The sequence below is a fragment of the Lagopus leucura genome, unplaced genomic scaffold (genome assembly GCF_019238085.1).
Source record: "Lagopus leucura isolate 7727_CA_CO unplaced genomic scaffold, USGS_WTPT01 Super-Scaffold_100015, whole genome shotgun sequence".
In the NCBI taxonomy this organism is placed as follows: domain Eukaryota; kingdom Metazoa; phylum Chordata; class Aves; order Galliformes; family Phasianidae; genus Lagopus; species Lagopus leucura.
Genome location: NW_024962269.1, coordinates 3350165 through 3371098, shown reverse-complemented (window position 1 = coordinate 3371098; position 20934 = coordinate 3350165). Strand labels below are relative to the sequence as shown.

The window sequence follows — 20934 nt, the reverse complement described above, 5'->3', positions numbered from 1 at the left end:
TTCATAGAAAAACAACTTTTATTTAACAGACATCTCAGAAATTCAGTCGCTGGCATCAGATCATTCCAACCGATCACATGACAGGCCCCGCCGCAGTCGTTCACGATCTCCTGACCAGAGGTCAGAGCCTTCAGACCATTCCAGACATTCTCCACAGCAGCCCAGCAACGGCAGGTGATGGCAGCATTGTATTTTTAAATCAACTATTTAAAGTGACATTTAAGCTGTAGGAGTGCTTGGGTTTATACATCAACTGGTGTGATGCACAATTATGGTAGCAGTAATGTGGACTTCTTTCTCTTGAGGTGTAACTGATTGTGATCCAAATTTTGTGAGGCTTTGGGGAAATGGTACCTTAAACTTCTCTTTTGCCCCTTTCTTATTAAAAACACACACACACACACACACACACACACACACACACACACACACACAGGAACATGATTATTGTAAATGGTCTTTCAAGTTTAAAATGATTGAAGAATATGCAAGTATATTTTACTTCGCAAAAAGATGAGCTGCAGCAATCTTAATAGAGCCGACTTGCAGCACAGTTCTACTTGGTTGTCCGTATGGTTAAATTGGAAATCTGCGTTGTTTTGTTTAATTTTCTTTGCTACCTTCCTTTAGAAGTTACTAAATCTTTCTAAGTAAGTTTAATTCCTGCAAAATAAGGAGGCTTTTTTCAGCAGATGTAATTTGGGAATATAGTTTTAAAAATTTGAGTTGGTATTGGGGCATTCAAATGGTAACTCTGAAGTCAGTCGGTCTAATTTTCTATGAACTCAGAGATGAGTAATCTACTGTATGTTTTAGAATATTTTCTTCTGCCTTTTCTTCTGAAATGTTACTATTGACAACAAATCTGTCTTTTTTTTTTTTAATTTGTGCTGCATTGTTTTGGAAATTGGTACTCTAATTAGTAATAGGAAGTTTAAAAAAAAAAAAAAAAAAAAGAAAAAAGAAAAAAGAAAAATAGGATTTTAAACAAATTTGTTGTTTGTGGTGTGAGGACTTCACCATTAGTGCTTCCAGCTGACAGAACAAAAACTGTTACAAATTTCAAATTCAGAGCTGCTAGCTGTTTGATAAAACTAAGATAGACCCAATTGCTTATTAATTTTTTTTATTTTTTTTATTTATTTATTTATTTTTTTTGCCAAAGGGGGAGTGCTTCAAGACTTTTAATATCTTCTAGGGCTTAATAAATCTGCAAGATGGCTCTTACTTGCATGCATACCTATTTGTATACATTGTTGAGAGAGACCACAAGGCAGGAAGGTCTGTTTTCAAGTAGGAGCTCTGTGCAAGTGAATAAAGCTTAACAGCAGGATTCCAGACTCAGGGATGCCACGATTCTTCATTTGTTTTAGAAGTGCATACTTCATGGCTCAGTAAAATATCCATGAGAGCTAAAACAGCTGGAATGCAAGGAGGGCTAGCTCAATAGTTATCACCTATCTTCGTGTTGCAAAGTTCATTTTAGCTGTGACCCTAACAGTTCAAATGAAGTACGAATACAAATTTCTGCTTATTCTGGAGTTATTATTCTAGAGTGGCTTAGCTGCTGTTAGTAATTAGTAGAATCCCATTATTTAGAAGAATGCAAGTTCAGCCATACGTTTTTCTATCTTGTGCTAGATGGATTGAATTCCTGCTTCCATAGGCAAGAACAACACAATGAATGTAGAGTCCCTTGTCCTTTTGTGATAATTTTCTCCCTATGGCGTCCCAGAAAAAAATGCAAGTGAGCTCTTACTTTGTTTTCCTTTCTTTATGTTTAAATAAATAAATCTACCCACTCAAATATTCTTTTAGTGAGAGATTATAGCTCCACGACCTTGGTTTTGTTGAAGGCACTGTGGGAAATTTGTATCCTCTTTGCCATATGATGCTTGGCTGTCTGAGAATGTCATGAAGGGAAACGTGTTGCTGTTTGTTATTGAGATGTTCAGGTTTGGAAACTATTTTTCTGAGTCCTTCGAAGGAAGGGAAGATTGGATTAAAGCATAAAATCAACATTTAGGAATATTCTGTTGAATAGTTCCTTTATGTCAACAGAATTGATTTTGTGGTTTTGTAGTTTTGACTTCCTCCTGGACGTACTGTTGGAGCAGGAGACACCTTAACATTTTTTGATTATAAAGGCTGCTGTAAGAGATGAAACTTGTATTTCTCAATACGCTTTTCTAATGCAATGTGAAGATGGCTGACGGAGGAAAAAATCCATCAGAACTGAACTATGACTTATTCTTGTGTTAGGGCTTTCCTCCTCTGTTACAGTGGCTGATGTGAATGGTCACTTCCTCCCTACTGACTGTGCTGTCCAAGAATTAAATCCTTCCTTAGAAGGAACTTCAAAGTTAACTGTGAATGCTTCTGTTATCTGCTTTATGAACAGGAGCTACCTCAGCATGGATTGGCTTCCTGTTGGACATACCCCTTTTGAGATCAGAAAATCTGTTGGGCCCTGAACCACATAAAGAACATGCTAAAAGCAGCCGCTTCTTGCAGTATTTATTTGTGCAAGTTCAGATTTGCTGCTGGTAGCACTGTATTTGCAACAGTGCTTCATTGTTAAAAATATGGTGGAAAAATTAGAGGGAGAAAGCTTGAGAATAAGCTGAGGAAGGAAAGGTGAAAAAAAAAATCAAAATCAAGAAGGATGTTAAAATGTATTGAACATAATTAGCCTTTATTTAGAAATTGTGCTGTTATGCCAAGTGTTTGTGTGTTGATGAGGAGAGAAATTCTGTAGGAATCCTCTCAGTCCTTTCACACGGGCTTAACTGCAGACTGACACTTTTTTAAGTGCATTAGACCACTGACATGTGCCAGTACATTTGTTTCAGTATTGCTTCAGTGCCTGGTTTGATCTTGACTGTAGTCCATATTTCAGTATTTTTTACAGCAGTTTTCCTATATGTAGAAATTTTATAATGATTGCTACTTGTACATGGTGTTAAATATCATTTGCAGGTTTTTTTAGTCCAGAGGAAGCTCAGAGATGTCGTGGGGTTTTTTGTTTGTTTTAAAGTGATGGAACATGGACCAGTTGTACTTTACTTTTTCCACTTATGGAGAATTGCAAATTATCCATTGTCAAGTTTTGAAAAGGATTCAGAAAATGGTGCATTCTGATGTAAAGCAATTGGGTTCCATGGTAATCCAGTCAAAGCTCAGGTCTTTACAGATTTAGCAGCAGTATTGCATGTAAGAACCATCAAACTCAGAACTGGCTTGTAATAAGTGTAATGGTTTCCAAACTTGACAGAAGCATGGAGAGATGTCTGCTTGTGGATGAGCAACTAGGTCTAGATTAGTTTCAGTAGTAGCTTTAGGTTGACTTTTACTACTTGTTCCATGTTGAAGGGGCTTAAACAAACACCAGCAACAACAGAAACTATAAATACAGACAAATGTTTGTAGCTGTGGAGACTTGGAGAACTTTTAATCAGCTGATAAGGAATTAGGTACTGAGTAAAATATAAGGTAGGATTATCTCCTGGCTTTGAGGAGGAGCTCTGAGTTTTAACAGCAAAGTATAGTTTTAGAAGACAGATTCAACTTTGAAGAACTATTTAGGTAAAATGCATCTTATACATAGAACTTCAGGGAACATGGGATAACTTTGTAGAGTACATTAAGAACTGTGCTCCCTAGGCTGGAGAGTACTTTGGGGAAGTACCATATATATTCTATTCCATATATTCTTTCTTACCTGTCTAGTCTTACTGTTGCAGATTACAGGTTGTTGAGCTAGTTAAGGTTTTGGTGAGATGTGTGCTAAGCAGTGGCATTTATAGCAGGGATAAGAGCTGCAGTAAAACTAGTGGTTTGGGACTATGTGAAGATGAAAAGTAAAATAACCTTTGTTTTTGTCTAGTAACTCCAGCATTTTTTTTCACTTTATTGTCAAAGAAAAGCAGAATTATTATTTTGAAATACTTGTTTCTATTTAGTGTTAGGAGATGCAAAGAAATGGGTAGGAAAGGTTCATGGCAAAATCAACTCATTAGTGCCCAAAAAATCTTAAATCTGGGGGAAGGGAATTAGTTGTAGCTTACTGTCTGTATAAGACACTTATGCATTTAAATGTATGTCAGTGTCTGGTTTCAATGACCCAGGCTGTAGGAGAAAAATACTGCTTTTCGTAACAATGAAGATAGGGAAGAGAAAGTAGAAAAATCAGTGTTTGTTTCATTTTGCTAGACCTGATGGTTGAACCAAAATTATTTTGACATCATTTTTATCAACTCTGAAAGTGCCAGAAGAATTTCTAAGAAAAAAGCCCACTGTACCTGTGTTCACCAAATATTTATAAGCTTGTTGATTATAGTGGAGAGATGTTTATGTCTTTCCAGATCATGGTAATGATTACAAGTTTGGTGATTATTTTCTATTTTATTTTAGTTGACTTCAGGCAGAATTGTGGAAGTCTGGCAGAAGAAAGTTGAGAAGGGTCTTAGTATGTCTGAAGCTGAGATTTGCTTCTGATGTTTCAAACTTCATGTTCCTTCATGAAAGCATGTTCTGCTTGTCTTTAGATAGTTACTGTTTCTTTTATTGTTTCATCCAAACCTTGAGATGAACTGTTTATTTTTGTTTTCCTCAGTCCTACTTAACTCTTGATGTAGTGGTTCTGGTTAAATAGCCTTTCTCTGTGTAATAGATTTATTTATTTTTAATACGTTTGTACTTAATGAAAACTGAGACTCATTATTGCCCAGTAGCACCATCTACTGTTAGTAGTGACAGACTTGACTTCTCTCTTCCTGTCAGACAGGAGGTATGATGTCCTCTAGTAAGTTGTTGCTAGTTGGTGGCAGTGTCCTCTCAGATACTACTTATGCTTGCTTACGCATCAACTCTCACTAATTCAATAAATGTGTAGGGTGTATTTACTCTGGAATTAAGGCCATTCTTTTCAGTTTTTCCAACTGCTAATTAATACTCTGCTTTTACCCTGTTAAATTATTTAGCTTCCAACAGCTGATGGTGTAACAGTTGGTACATACTGCAAGCTGCAGTGTTCTGTTTAGTTTTGTTATGGCCCAGCTGGTAGCAAAGTAACCTCTCTATAACAACATACTACAATACCTGATCTTTTGAGCTAAAGGAATAGAAATTACCTCACTTGAGATTTAGATATTTCCTTCATTTAAGGAATGAAAAATTTTTCTCTTTGTGCTATTAGTGTATGTGGGAAATGCATAAGAGGCCTGTTGTCTTTTTTCTAAAATATGACAGATGACTTAGTGTATGAGAAGCACTTCTTTTGCTTGCAAGTATGATAGATATGTAATAGCCACATCTATGTGAGAAGTCAGAGGTAAGTTTGTGTACTGTTTTTTTTCTCTGCAAGGCTCTACCAAGAGCTACAACAGCAGCACCTGTATTCCAGGGGAGCTGCCACATGAAGAAGCAGATAGATTAGTGTGAAACCTGGGGTGAAGTCTGAAAATCCATGACCTTTGCAGGGAGAGGAAAAAAAGGATTATAATTGGTCTTCTCCCCATCTTTCCTTTGCTTCTTATGTTCTTCTACAGCCCGTTTGTACACCTTGCGTGCTTGAAGCAGGATGCAGTAAAGACAGTAGTCTGATTTACCATGTCACTCCTTTTTCAAAACAACGTTATGTAGACACTTATTATTTTGTTGACATAAGGTTAAGGACAAAAGGCTCAGATTTTGAAATGGTAAAAATACCAACACCATAATAGCTATAGGAGTAGGAAAGCAAAATGTTGTAATTGGTAATTACTTATCCTAGCAGTTCAAGGTCAGAGAAATAATTCTGTATGTAGAGTGAAATCTCTTTTTCTAATATAGTCTTCGAAGCAGAGAAGATGAAAGAGTAACTAAACCAGGAGCCGTCTCTACACCTGTAAAGAATGCAGATGATATTTCTAAAACTATGGAAGAGGTGGCAGTTGAAAGAACCGAAAAACAAACACCACCACTCCCAGGTAAAAATGTTAAATGTCTTAATTCAGCATGTTGCTGAGAATGGATGATCAGCAGAGATTTTCTTGCTCTTATATAGCTGTGAAATAATTATTGAAGTCTTAAAACAGAACAAGTTCTAACTATTACTTAGGCCTGTTTCTATTTCAGAGTTTTGGTCATGAAAACCTCAATTGAGGGATCAGCCCACTCTGTGGGCTCAAACTTCAGTGCTTAAAGCTATAACTGGATGTTTTAGTCACAGATGTCTGTCAAGATCTCTGACAGTCAGATCTCTGTCAAGCAATAGTCTGGTTCTTCTAGGTTATTATTAGCAGAGTATATTTGATTAATGGTGAAGGTAAGCTCTCTCAAAACTACTATTCCCAAACAAAACTTAAAACACCTTGAAATGTGTTCTTCCTGTAGCATTCAACTATAGTCATGGACTAATTTAGGCAGAGCTGCCCTTGAAAGGCTGTAGAATGAGAAAAAGCACATTCGAGCATGAAAATCTTTGACAACTTAAGGGATGAAAAATGAGACTATTGCATGTAGTGTTCAGTTACTCAGTGAAGAATTGAAGGAGTTGTGATATTGATAGGCTCTGAAAGATTTTGAACAGGAATACTGTGGGTTTTCTGATGCATTGGCCTTTAACAAGACTGTCATCAGTGATAGTCCTTTGCAGTAGTGTTATTAAAAGGTGCAAGTTATGTCTTTGTTTACCAAGATAGAAAAAGGATACTGTAGCAAGTGAGATTTAAAATATTAGTTCAGTATTTCTATAACACAATGAAAAATAATTGGCATAATACAGAATCAGTCAGGATAGGACTGCAAGGATGTTTCTCATTTGAAAGTAACATTATTGGTTTGAGGGACTGCCAAATGCATAATAAGCACTGTGAGGTTGTCATTTTGGTTAGTGGGGAAAAAGAAGTGTGCTATTCCTGGATGAGTGGGGAGAGACACATGGAGAAAATCAATTTGTATGGGAGGTGGTGGCTGAAAAAGTCATAGGCCAGTACATGAAGATAATACATACTTTTTCTGCAGATAAAATTAACTTTGTTATAATGTATGGTCTGAAATAAAAAGGTGTAATAAAGGGCCTGATTCTCTAGTAGCCTCAGAGAAAGCTCTAGAGAAATGAGGAGGCTCTTTGAAAGACTATAATAAAAACACGATCAGGAAAGTAAGTTGGTGGGTTCTGTGGCTGCTTCTTAGACTTAAGGGCAAGAAGTCTGTCATGACTGAGTCAAGGAGGGAACAGAAGGTGAGTATTTCTTGAGAGCAGTCATTAAGGCTTAGGTCACTAAAGACTTAAAGAAAAAATGCTATGCTATTGTACAGTAAAGACAAAAAAAAAAATTGCAGTAGAAGAAGTATATTATCAAATTGTCTGAAATTCTCTATTTCGAGCTGGTCTACTTGGTGATTTGAAAAGAAGGTGATTTGATAGCTAGATTAAGCAGAAAGGAGCATTAGCCTAGTTTCAAGATAGTGTAGTTGGAAGTTGGCTTCTTTCAAGTGCATCAAGATAATGCTTTAAATACAAATTCTTGTAACATGTGCAACCATATAGCAGATAATAGACAGTAATAATGTCCACTGCTGGAGGATGATTGCAGTGATATTTTCCTCTCAGTAGTTTCAGAGTATCCATGCAGCAGAGTCATAAGTATTTATCTTTAAGAGCAACTGCACCACAGTACGCATTGGAATTTGCTGTCCTCGAGTTGTGCACCAGTAGTTCTAGTGTTTGAAGTACTTTTGTTTCATAAATCAAAGAATTCTTTAATGGGGGAAATCACAGAATTGCAGGGGCTGGAAGGGACCTCAAGAGATAGAGCCCAACCCGCCCTGCTAAAGCAGATACCCTACAGTAGGTCACAGAGGTGGGTGTCCAGACAGGTCTTTAATACCTTCATGGAAGAAGACTCTTCAACCCCTCTGGACAACCTGTTCTAATGTACTTACGGAGAAGTTCTTCCACATATTTGTATGCAACTTCTCCTTTTCCTATCACCACTGAGAAGAGCCTAACCTCACCCATTTGCCTCTCATTTGCCTTTAGATATAAACATTTATCAGATCCCCCTTCAGCTGTCTTTTCCTCAGGTTGAACAGACCTCCCTCAACAGACCTTGAGGAAAGGTTACTCAGCCTTTCCTCAAATAGGAAATGCTCCGGGTCCTTTACCATCTTTGTGGCTCTCTGCTGGACTCCTTTCAGGAGATCCCTGTCTTTTTTGAGCTGGGGTTCCCAGCACATAGTACTGTTAAATGTGGAAAATTATGTTAGACATATCTAAGTGTGCCTGACTTGGAGGAAGGAGTAAGGCTGAAAATGGGCTTGAGACAGCATAAAACCAGTTAGTTCTTGCAGTTTTACGAAGTTGATGAAGCCCTGCTTTGAATGACAAGGTTTCTTGTTGCAAGTTCCCAATGTTAAGTTTCTAGCATAAAGTGGGTTGGTGGGTAGAGGAAGACTACTGAAGAAGCTCTGAAGTTAAGCTTTATTTTCTCTTCTTTAAATGCCCAAATGGACATTCAATGTCTTCTATATTTTAATAGAACCAAAGCCAGTATATGCACAAGGAGGTCAGCCAGATGTGGATTTACCAGTCAGTCCGTCTGATGGTCCTTTACCCAATTCAACCCATGAAGATGGAATGCTTCGGTAATGTAACCCTAAATTCTATTTGAGTCTTATTGCCTAGGCCTTTAGCAAGACAATATTTCTTCCAAGTTAATGAATAACATTTATAAATGGCCTGGCGTGAGGTCCAGCACGCTGTTTGGATACCTCTATTCAAAAATAGCGGAATGAGAATTGCAGAAAAATCTTCTACTTTTGTAATTATTGGAGGCCAATTAGAATAATTACAGAAATGTGCAGTCATGGTATGCAAATAAGTCTAATTCAATTGAATCTCCTTCATGGACATCAGTGTACATGAGAGTAGATTCTATTTCAGGTAAGTTCATCTTCCTTGAAGAACCAGAACAAATCTCTGTACTAGCACAGTTCTTCCAAAGGGACAAAAGCTTTGGGAAGAGAGTGTCAAAATGCCTCACTTGAAACTCTATATTAACGTAAGATAAACTTTGCTATACTAGTAAAGTAAGTTGTTGGCTTTTTTGTTATTTCTAAGTGCTGCAAATGAGTCTGTATCATGGTATAGTTGATAAGCAATTGATGGTAGTCAGTATAATATCCTCTAGTTGAAGCAGCAGGCAAATTTTTGTGTGTCAACAGTCTCAATTACTCAAACACTTAATGTATATAATACACACACATGTATACACATATACGCAATTCTAAGTGGAATATATTCTTAATCTCTAGGCCAAGCATGAAACTGGTAAAATTCAGAAAAGGAGATAGTGTGGGCCTGCGGCTCGCTGGTGGCAATGATGTTGGCATATTTGTAGCTGGTGTTCTGGAGGACAGCCCTGCAGCAAAAGAAGGATTAGAGGAAGGAGACCAAATTCTCAGGGTATGTTGAATATAATAGCATGAGTGTTCTATCGTACTAAGTGGATTTTATTTCTTTAGTGAATGTTTATTAGATGACTTGGCAGCAGAATTTGCTTTTACTGTTGCTGGGAAAGTTTCTAAGTCTCACGTTCAATCTCTGAGACTAAACTCAGTTCAAAGAAAATGCCTCTAATTGTTGGGACCCACTAGATCCTCAAGTAGGCTTCTGTGTATTACAGTTAATATTACTGATGTTTATAGATGTTTATAGTATTGATCTAAAGAAGTGAAAATGAGCAGCTGTCTCGTGTTCCAGAGGTTATCAAACAGGTTCTCAAACAGTAGTATTTCTTAGAGCTGTGTCTTCTTGAGATCCACGTCCTTGGTTTGCATATATATTAAGCTGAGTAAACAACCTCAGCAGTAAACTAATTCAGTTTACCTGTTATGTAGCTGCGTGTCTATTAAATGATGTATGCTAAATCAAACTGATTACTTCATTGATGCTAGGTTAATAACGTAGACTTCACAAATATCATCAGAGAAGAAGCTGTCCTTTTTTTGCTTGATCTCCCTAAAGGCGAAGAAGTAACCATTTTGGCACAGAAGAAGAAAGATGGTAAGTATATCAGAGACAGTGTGGTGGATGATTGGAATCAGATTTAAAAAAAAAGTTAAGAAAAGGCAAATTGGCTAGCAGGAGATTAGCATCTTACAAAGGCTATTAAAAGTTCTTTTGGCTTTGGAATAGTTTATTTTACTGCTTCAAATGGACTAAAGGTTGATATGGTAGTAATTTTTTTTCTTAAATAAGGATAAAAACCAACAAGGAAACAAAACAAAAACCCCAAAAGCAAACTACAACAGTTTTTTTTTTTTTTTTTTTTAAAACCAGCATTTAATGAAATTGTTGGCAATAAATGTTGGGGGGGAGGAGGGCAGGAGAGAATCAGTTTTATGATATTCTGTTGAAAATGGGTACTTACCAGTTTCTTTCCCAGTGAGATTCTTTCCTTCCAGGGGAAGTGGATTCAGTTTATACTGAATTCAGTTATAGTATGTCAAATCTCTCAGCAGAAATTGAATTTACGTTTGTAGAGTTCTTTGTAATAGTTCTATAGCTTAAAACAGAAGCTCTGAGTCATTAAGGTTTTCTTAAGTAATATTTAAAACAAGGAGAATTAAGAGAAGATGAAACACTGCTTTAAGTCCTTTTTGTGAGCACTGCAATTCACTGGGACAAGTATAACAGCAATCTTTTCTTTTTTTTAGTTTATCGTCGCATTGTTGAGTCTGATGTAGGGGATTCTTTCTATATCAGAACTCATTTTGAGTATGAAAAGGAATCTCCTTATGGACTGAGCTTCAACAAAGGTGAAGTGTTTCGGGTTGTGGACACTCTATATAATGGCAAACTGGGTTCATGGCTGGCGATTCGAATTGGCAAGAATCATAAGGAGGTTGAAAGAGGTATCATACCTAACAAAAACAGGTACGATCTTACAGTATTTATACTGCTGTTTCAAAGCTACAGTTTTTAATTATGCATCTGTATAACTTGCTGGGTCTGATGGACATCAGTCTGTAGAACTTGTTCATTGGTTGGGAAAAAGTGCCTGTTAAAACAGAAAACAAATTGATGTTGGATAGTTAGTCCGTGGTTTTATTTCAACTTTTGTACATCCACAGGAAAAAGAAACAGCTGTAACATAGAACTTACTTTTGAATGCAAGACTCAAAGCTAGATAAAACTTTAGAAATCTGATGTTGACCTGTGTTTTTCATTCTTAAGTTTCCTAAGACAGAAGCAAGGAAAACTTGATTCAGCAGATAGTAGGCAAGCATCAGAAGCTGGCTTCTTTTATAACTTGTTGGGTTTTGCTGTTGTCTTAGAGCTGAACAACTAGCTAGTGTGCAGTACACGCTTCCAAAAACAGCAGGAGGAGATCGAGCGGATTTCTGGAGATTCCGAGGTTTGCGTAGCTCAAAAAGAAATCTCCGAAAAAGTAGAGAAGATCTTTCTGCTCAGCCTGTTCAGACAAAGTTCCCTGCCTATGAAAGAGTTGTTCTTCGGGAAGGTATGGTTTTATTCTTAAATATTTACTGTAGCAGGCTAGCAAGTTGTGGAGTTTGCTTTGTATTCCTCTGTGTATTTCAAAGTATGTTGCATTTGTTTTAAGCAATCTGTTTTTTTTCCTTCCTAATCTAGCTGGGTTTCTCAGACCTGTGACCATTTTTGGTCCAATAGCTGATGTTGCACGGGAGAAACTAGCCAGAGAAGAACCAGATATCTTTCAAATTGCAAGTAAGTGTGAGAGAGAGTTTTCATGCAGCTATGAAATTGCCAAATTTCTTTTGCTAGTTTGTTCCTCTGTTGTTAAACACATTAATAACTGAAGTAATAAAATGTTAACAATATTAAGTAACAGACGTTATATAAAGCTTTCTCACTGGTTAATTGATGATGATTCTCTGTAGGCAAAAGTAATGTTTGTTCTATTTGTGGCCTTCTCAAATTTTAATTCAGTACATTATTTAACTCCTAAGTGCTTCTGTAAAGGTGTTGGGATTTTTGTGGCCCAATGGGTGGGTAGCTGTTTCTTGTATTTTAAAGCTAAAGGAGTGTTCTCAACCTGAATTTATGCTGAGTGATAAAATAGTTCAGTCTGTTTTAGTATGGAAATGCAGAGTATGTTGTAGACTTACAAGAGATTTTTACTGTGTCCTCTCTACCAGAAAGTGAACCAAGAGATGCTGGTACTGACCAACGTAGTTCTGGCATTATTCGTCTTCATACGATAAAACAGATAATTGATAGAGTAAGTCTTTTTACTGCCACTGTATGTCTAAGCCAAGAGGAAAACTGGTTCATTAAATAAAATGTTGATGTTTTAAAGATACAAGTACAACCAAAGCTTTCTCATCTTCTGTTGATTAACGTGAAAAATAAATTCCATCTTCATAACTGCAATCTAAAAGGCTTTCTAGGCTTTATTCCAAGAGTGTTGTTCCCTCTCCTTCGCACCTGTTCTAAGTTTCATCCTGTTTTGCTTACAGCCACAGCATGTCCCCTACCCCTCCTGATTATAAATAAATAATCTCAGAATTTTCTGCAGAAGGTAGAGGGAAGAGTCTTTCATTCTCGCTTCCTTAATATCATGAGAATCTTAGCACATAATTTGAGGCTGCACTTCTCCCCTATTAGTTTATAACTTAAAAACCAGCTGTAAACCTTTCTGATTGCTAAACAGGAACTGTTTCAGCAGCGGAGTGGGGTTACTGTGTTCTGTGTACTTGATATGAATCTTGCAGTGGTTGAAAACTGTTGAAGTTCTTGGATGCAGAGATTTTTTTTGAAGGAGAAAGTGGGTGGTGGTCTTGTGTTCGACTCCCTCCTTTTTTCTTAGTCAGAAATCTTTGCATGTTTTTTAGTTCAGTGCTTTTTTGTAGATTCTGCTTATTTCAGGGAGGTAAGGTTTTTTCGTAGGGAGCTGAATATTAAAAATTAAAGTAATTGTAGAACTAACTGCATAACTGAAAGGTGTGCCTATGCAGCCTGGTACTTGAGGTGGTCTGGTTATTCAAACAGAAAGTAATTTAAGTTAGTCCTTTGTATTAATAAACTCTGTAAAAGTAATACAAAATAAACTTGTAGAAAAAAAATCTTACTGAGTGCTTCACTTCCTTCTCTCTGCTCTTTATCATAACAGGACAAACACGCTTTATTAGATGTCACTCCTAATGCAGTGGACCGTCTGAATTATGCACAGTGGTATCCTATTGTAGTGTTTCTGAACCCTGATTCTAAGCAGGGTGTGAAGACTATGAGAATGAGGCTGTGCCCAGAATCACGAAAAAGTGCCAGGAAGCTGTACGAAAGAGCTCACAAGCTACGCAAAAATAATCACCACCTCTTTACAAGTAAGCAATTAAAAAGCAATACTAATTAATCCATGATAATTTAGAGAGAAGTGTGATGAGTAACTTGTCCCCAGACTTCAGCAGGATTTTTTTTTACATAGTAGTACAAAAATTGCTACCTACACCTTGCTCTTAATACTGGGTGACTGGATGTCATTTTTTCTTGAAATTAAGCCAATTTTGAGAATTACAGTACGCAGTGATTAATAACTTATTAATGCACTAGCATTGCAATTAATAGTGGACATAATTGTACTTTATGTGTTTAGTTTGTATATTCATGGTTTTTCATCTGTTTCTTTTTCCTCTGGCTTTTTTCTCTTGCTTCTCTTCCTTTAGAGGAGTACAGATGCATCTTTTAGCTTGTTTTCCATTAGCTGTTTATCAGGCTCTCCTTTTCTTCCATGGCATTTTTTCCTTCTCTTACTATGACCTGATGCCTATCTTCTGGTTGCTTGCCTTATTCTTCTGTCCTAGTTCACACAGGCTTGCTTATGACTCCAAGAGTGGGAAGCTGACAGAGCAAATGCGCGTGCTTCTACAAATACAGTCAAATAGTTGTGAACTTGTTGAGGCTTCCCTATTCAAATACAGTTCCTTGGTGTGTGAATTGTTTATGCCCATAACTGAACAAATGTGAAGTTATTTGAAACATCAAAATGATATTACAAAAGAAATCTGGTGGCATGACAAGATGACCATCAGTTATAATCAGGCATGGAATAAATAGGAGGAGGACATTAAAAAAAAAACAAAAAAACAAAAACAAAAAAAACCCACAAAACTTCTTAGTCTGACTAAACTAAAGCTTTGCTTTACTTTTAACTCTTTGCACATCAGGCTTTAGGGTTGCTTTGAATATTGATATTTAATTTACTACTTACAACTTTGATTTTAGTACTGGTGGTACAGATTATTCTCAAAAATCTACAGGATTTGAAAGTCAAACTAACTTGCTGTACTTCTAGCTACCATTAACTTGAATTCCATGAACGAAGGATGGTATGGAGCTCTAAAAGAAGCAATTCAGCAACAACAGAACCAACTGGTGTGGGTTTCTGAAGGAAAGGTAAGAAATAATTGTATGGTTAGTTGAGAGATGAAGTGATGTAACTATCAGTTTATTAAGTTACTGGTGTTGCAGTTGTGAGTATATGCTTCTGGAATGGAATCTGTTTTCCTTTTTTCCTCATTATGATTTTAATGATCATTTGAAGATGTAAAATAGTAATGCTTCGTGACTGTATGAACTACTTTAAACTGATTTGTTGTTGTATTAGTGCAGTTGCTCTGTTAATGAGGGCTGTGTGCTTGTCCTTGTGCATGTAGCAGCGCAGTAACAGTGAGAGCATTTGCCTGTTGACACCTTTTGCTGAAGGATATATTATTGCTTTGCATGAAAAAGCAGCCAGTACCCACAGAAGCTTCAAACATCAATATGCTCTGCTGCATCTGTACTAGAGGCTGGGATTATCCTTGGAATTACTGGGGGCTTTTTTTTATATTAAAAGCAAGCAATATTTTCACAGTCTTTCTGATTTTTTGCCTTCTCTCAATTTTGAGAACACAAATACAAAATATGAAAGTTAGAATCCTTTTCCCCACTACAACTCCAGTTGTCTTCTGAAGCAATGTGTTTTACTATGTACATTAGATGCATTCTATTGAGGAACTAATTTCAAGAGGAATACCAACTTCAAGTAAGCCAACAGTGAATGTATTATCATTACACTTTTCTTAATATTTGGGCTGTTTAATTTTGCTCGCACAGAACTCATTTCACCTTAGATCAACCTCTAAGCTAGTGATTCCAGTATGAAGACAGTGCTTTAACTATAGCTTTTCACGTCCAACAGTGTAATTTCAGTGGATGCTATGTACTGTCCCATTCCTTGCAGTGGCAGCCATCTACCTTAGTACACTGATATAAAGAGCTAGACTGCAGAAAAGGTTCTTAGATATAAGATTAACATTTCCAATTGAATCCTGATTTCTCCTCCCCTGTGATATTCAGAATTGTAGAATTCTAACTGCTGCTGTGCTGCTGGATTTTGAGCACTACTAACATCTTAAAATACTGGACTTTCTGTTGTGGATCAGAGCAAGATAGATGTTACGTTACATGTTACATTACATTTAGTCACTTCTTCACTAAAAATATGTATTAGCTTTACATTTCAAGAAGAAAAGCATACTTTGAAAGATATTTCAGTAAGTATGTACTCTTTTCTTTTGTTTGATGCAGGCAGATGGTGCTACAAGTGATGACCTTGATTTACATGATGACCGCCTTTCTTACCTCTCGGCTCCCGGTAGTGAATATTCGATGTACAGTACAGACAGCAGGCATACATCTGACTATGAAGACACAGATACAGAAGGTGGTGCTTATACTGATCAAGAGCTGGATGAGACTCTGAACGATGAGGTTGGAACTCCTCCTGAATCTGCTATTACGCGTTCTTCTGAACCCGTTAGAGAGGATTCTTCTGGAATGCATCATGAAACTCAAACTTACACCAGTTATGCATCTCAAGCTCAGCCACAGCCAAATCTTAGAATAGATTCTTCAGGATTTAAAACAACTGCTTCTCAGCCGGTAAGGAAATATTTTACAAACTGACCACTGTGCATTTAGTTCAAGTAGCAATTTCTACAAGAAATCTATCTTTGTAGTTTACTTACAAGTGTTACATGCATACAAGAAAATTGTGAAAAGCAGTAACATGTTGCAGTGAGTTGAAGAATCAGCTTGCACTACCCATGTTAGTGTTAGATAGGAGGATTAAAGTACCACTCTACTTTGATTAATGTTTTTATTTTTTTTTCTACGTTTTCAATATAATTTCTGAAGTGGTAGTGCATGATACTTTCTGTACATTTCATTCTGCATGTAGCTGAGTTGATCAAAGCATCAATTTTAAGTTACTTTAAATCAAAAAGTCATACAATGATTCGATAGCAGTGTATTTAAAATATTTTAAACACTTCACAGAAAGCAGAAGCATCACCTGCAGTCCCTTACCTTTCCCCGTCGCCTGAATCAAACCCTGCAACCTCATCAACCTCTGCAGTAAATGCTAATGTAAACCTAACTAATGTCAGACTAGAGGAGCCTACTGCTGCTCCTTACAACTCTTATCAACCACAAGCGGGCCCCTTAAGAACATCAAGTACTGAGGGAGCTCATGTAGTGCTAAGAGATCAAGAGCCATCATCCTTACCGCCGCATATAGATCCAGCAAAGGTACCTGTGCTGCACTGTTGCGCTGATTTCCTGCTATACATCAAGCTAGCACATGATTATATTTTTCTTTTTCCATTATTTGGAGAATTCTTCTGGCTTTTTTTTTTCCCCTCTAGGAGATCATGCAGGTTACAAAACACAGTGCATCTAAATTGCTGAGCATCACCTAACATTTTGTGTGCATGGCTTCAAATTATATACTTTCCACTTATCAAAAAGATGACATTTTATATAAAGGCTGCATTCTGTATTTTGATTTTATTTTACCTTTTCAGCTTGTCAGTGCTCTGCTATTTGTTAATGAAAAATCTATTCTTTCATTTTGTTGATGAAAAGTCTGTTCTTTCTCTAAAATGACAGAAGACTTTTTTATATATTTACCTGTTGATTGTGAAGATAAATCTGATTTATTTGGTAATTTTAAATGCTTCCCCTGAATGTTTAAAATAAATTTATTACAAATCTCTTTACTTTCCAAACAAACCTGTCTCACCCTCCTCCTCATTTAAAAAAAAAAAGCAAAAAAAAAAAAAAAAGCAGAGGGGAAGCAACATGCCACCACCAACAGAAGTCAAATGAGAAGTTGTTACCTTTGGCTTGCAGTTTTAATCTGTGTGTATGTCTTTGCTCAAATGTGTAACTGCAATGAATCTTTGAATCATCAAGTTCAGCTTCCTGTGATTGCGGACAGCTGCATTAAATTACTATCCTTCTAAACAAAATTAAAGCCAATATGAAAAGTTAATTTTGAATAAAACTTTGCTCTGGTTACTCTTCATTTTAAATAAATTGGAACACCTCTCAATTTAACAGGTATACAGAAAGGATCCATATATTAATGAAGAAGCATCCAGACAAAGCTATGTCTTAAAACAGCCAGCTGTTAATCACCCAGCACAGAGACAGGAAAGAGACCCAAATCTGATCTATGAATCTCAGACTCAATATGCAGAAAAACAACCAAGTAGGGAGTATGAACAGTCAACATACAGGTATGATTCTACAAACTATGTAGATCAATTTTCCCGTGGGTATGACCCTCGACTACATTATGAAGATCGAGTGCCTCCCTATGAGGAGCACTGGTCGTATTACGATGAAAAACAGCCCTACAGTCAACCAAGAACAGCTTACGAAAGCCAGCCTCCTAGAGATCTTGACTCCAGACAAAATACCGAAGAGAGCACAGAACGCAGCTATTACCCAGCACAACCCCGATTTGAGGAACCTCCTCCGATGAGCTACGATGGCAGACCTCGCTATGAGCATGCACCCAAGAACTTCAGCTTACCACAAGTGCGGTATGAAGATCAGCATCCTGTTGGCTATGACACACATGCACATGGTAGATATAAACAAGAAGCTCAGCCATACCAGTCAGCCATATCTCGATCTCCTGAACCCAAGCAGTACTTTGATCCACATATGAGGGGCTATGAGCAAGGCCCTCCTCAAGCTTACAATGCAAAAGCTGGACAGTTTGAGCCTTCTCATAGCACTTCAAGTGTTTCTCTTCCTCCTCCTGCTTCTTCACAAACAAAACCAGAAGTTTTGCCTTCCAACAGTAAGCCACTGCCTACACCTCCATCTCTAGCAGAGGAAGAGGAGGATCCAGCCATGAAACCGCAGTCTGTGCGAAGTAGAGTTAAGATATTTGAACGAAGAAGATCACCATCTCTGGAAAAAATTAAGGACCCCAGTGACACATCAGCTGTCAAAGTAAGGCATTTAAGTTTTGCATGTTTTTAATTTTTTTTCAAATTCTTGTTCCACTGATGAGATTAAATTGCTGGTAAGAAAATACTGTCTTGGAGAGAGAACTCTGTTAGTGGAGCAGACTCCTAGCAACCTAAGTGTAGTTTGTTTTAAAAGCTGAAGTTGAAAACTAAAATGGAAATCGCACTGTTGAAGACTGCCTCTTTCATTTTTACTGGTTTTTCATGCTGTTTTATTCTGAAGGAATAAGAAAGGGAGGGCTGTGTTAGTTTTCTTACTCTAATGTGCTGCCTCTTTACAGATGTTAGAAAATGTGCTGTGCTTCTCTTTACAGCCTCCAGAACTAGCACCAAAGCCTACGCTCCCAGCCGTGAGTGGCCCAAAAACAACTTCTCAAAGCCAGTATGAACATGACAAAACAACTTACAGGTAGATGCACAGCTGATAATCAAACTTAGCTTTCAATACAAGATTAGAGTGTTCAGACAGTACATTGTAGTGGTTCAAACTGGAAGCTGCAGAGTGGAGAGCGGGTTGTCAGTGTAATTTATGTCAGTAGTAAGTCGAGAAGTAAAGCCAGTTGACACAGATGTGATTGCTGAGAAGGAAATGGATGCAAAATGATTTTTGGGGCTTTTTTTAAGGAAGTAATTTTTAATAAGGATAAAGGTAAGATGGAGATATGGGTATATTTGGGACAATTTAAAAGTGAAGCATAAGTGAAAAGGAGAGATGGAATAAGAATTTTCTTTGTGCTATGTCAGAGCTGTCGCATCTCAAGACCGCGTAGGTTAGAGGTAGTGCATGCAGTTATGAAAATTATTTTAGTTGGTTTATTACTAGTTAGGTTAGGAAGAAGCAGAATTTAATTCTTGTAATTATCCTTGTTAAAACTGTGCAAGGCAATTGTGTGTTATTATTCTTGGTTAGGGCCCCAGAACCACAGAGACCTCAAGTGAAGCCACCTGAAGATATTGTTCGTTCAAATCATTATGATCCTGAAGAAGATGAAGAGTATTACAGAAAGCAACTCTCATACTTTGATCGCAGGAATTTTGAGAATAAGCCTTCTGCACAGGTTCCTGCCAGCCATCACTCTGACTCCACTAAACCAATACATTCACAAAATCAGCTGAATTTCTCCAATTATTCTAAGTAAGTGTTGTGGTTTTATTTATTTTTTTATTTTCTTTAATTTGAAAAAAGGAAGGGGAGAGGTGTGTAGAGCTAAGAAGGAAATTCTTTATCTGCAAATAGAGTTTCAAGAGTTCATGGTACCTGACTGATCTTTTATGGTGATAAAGTTCATTTCTCTGTATAGATAAGGTGTCAGTCTGCATGTTTTTTTTGTAGATGACATGATTAGTTTTTAGTAGGACTTCAAATGCGCTACTTTTCTTGCTTACCACTTTAGTTCTTAAATATTGTTCAAAGCAGTGGTTTTAGTTTATTGCAAGCTTTTATTCTTCAGATCCGCTTGTACACGTCAGCTGTGTTTGACATTAGGAAAGTGAGCCTTTTGGGAATTTTGTTGATGCCAGAATTTAATCTGTTGATGGAAACATCTGCTTCCTTTATTGTTCTACTTCCTTGACTTGGAACATTTTGATACAGTATTGTGTGAAAGTTCATAGTACAAATTTAGCTCAGGCAGAGGACTGGTTGTCTTGGGGAGTATTTAAACAGGTTTTATACTTTCTACAGTTTTATTTAAATCTTCAAAATTTATTTAAATTCAAACTATAATAATGTCTTTGTAGCTGTCCATGTGGGAAGCTATCTTGGCTTTGATTAATGAAGGCTTCAAGTCAGGTGACTTTTGAAGGCTTTGGTTGTGCTCCTACTTGAAATCTGTATTATTAGTATTCAGATCTAGCAGAAAGACTGGTAATCCTAGTGTAAATGAGGTCTTTATAGCAAGCTAATTTATTATTTTACTAATTAATACTCTGCATTTTATATTGTGACTGTGTGTTCAGGCTGTGTTGTGTACTTGATACACTGTGTTCTAATGCTTGTCTTAAAGGATTGGATTTGGGGCTCCTAAATCCTGTACCTATATGTGTAAGATTGCCTAGAATGTTTTTCTCTGGGAACTGAAAACTTGGGAATCTTTCCAAAGATCTTGGTAGGTTTTAAAGGAATTGCTAGTTTTATTGTAATCAAAAGTTTTTATAAGTTTGCAGACAACACCAAGTTGGGAGGGAGTGTTGATCTGCCTGAGGGGAAAAGGGCACTACAGAGGGACCTGGATAGGCTGGATTGATGGGCCAAAGCAAACTGTGTGAGTTTCAATAGGGTCAAGTGTCAGGTCCTGCATTTTAGTCACAACCCCAGACAACCCTACAAGCTTGGGGAGGAGTGGCTGGAAAGCTGCCTGATGGAAAGGGACCTTGGTGTACTGATGGACAGTTGGCTGAATATGAGGCAGCAGTGTGCCCAGGTGGCCAAGAGGGCCAATGGCATCCTGGCTTGTATCAGGGATGCTGTGGTGAGCAGGACTAGGGAAGTCACCCTGCCCCTGTACTCGGCACTGGTGAGGCCTCACCTCAAGTACCGTGTTCAGTTTTGGGTGCCTCAGTGCACAGAGGACATTGAGGTGCTGGAGCAGGTCCAAA

At 37.3% G+C, this 20934-nt stretch overlaps 1 protein-coding gene across 6 annotated transcripts in view; it reads left to right on the top strand.

Annotated features, from left to right (window-relative positions):
- Window positions 1-20934, top strand: part of TJP1 (tight junction protein 1) — a 71703-nt gene that overhangs the window by 37939 nt on the left and 12830 nt on the right. For 4 of the 6 annotated variants that reach the window (XM_042875577.1, XM_042875579.1, XM_042875578.1 and 1 more), the window contains exons 8-23: window positions 30-174; window positions 5833-5969; window positions 8526-8631; window positions 9301-9451; window positions 9943-10051; window positions 10705-10924; window positions 11326-11510; window positions 11642-11737; window positions 12169-12251; window positions 13143-13353; window positions 14322-14422; window positions 15599-15952; window positions 16349-16600; window positions 17414-18319; window positions 18651-18745; window positions 19247-19471. In XM_042875577.1, coding sequence (XP_042731511.1) covers window positions 30-174; window positions 5833-5969; window positions 8526-8631; window positions 9301-9451; window positions 9943-10051; window positions 10705-10924; window positions 11326-11510; window positions 11642-11737; window positions 12169-12251; window positions 13143-13353; window positions 14322-14422; window positions 15599-15952; window positions 16349-16600; window positions 17414-18319; window positions 18651-18745; window positions 19247-19471 — 3376 coding nt within the window. The remainder of the gene's footprint in view (window positions 1-29; window positions 175-5832; window positions 5970-8525; window positions 8632-9300; window positions 9452-9942; window positions 10052-10704; window positions 10925-11325; window positions 11511-11641; window positions 11738-12168; window positions 12252-13142; window positions 13354-14321; window positions 14423-15598; window positions 15953-16348; window positions 16601-17413; window positions 18320-18650; window positions 18746-19246; window positions 19472-20934) is intronic. The other 2 variants (XM_042875581.1, XM_042875580.1) reach the window with 1 other exon arrangement.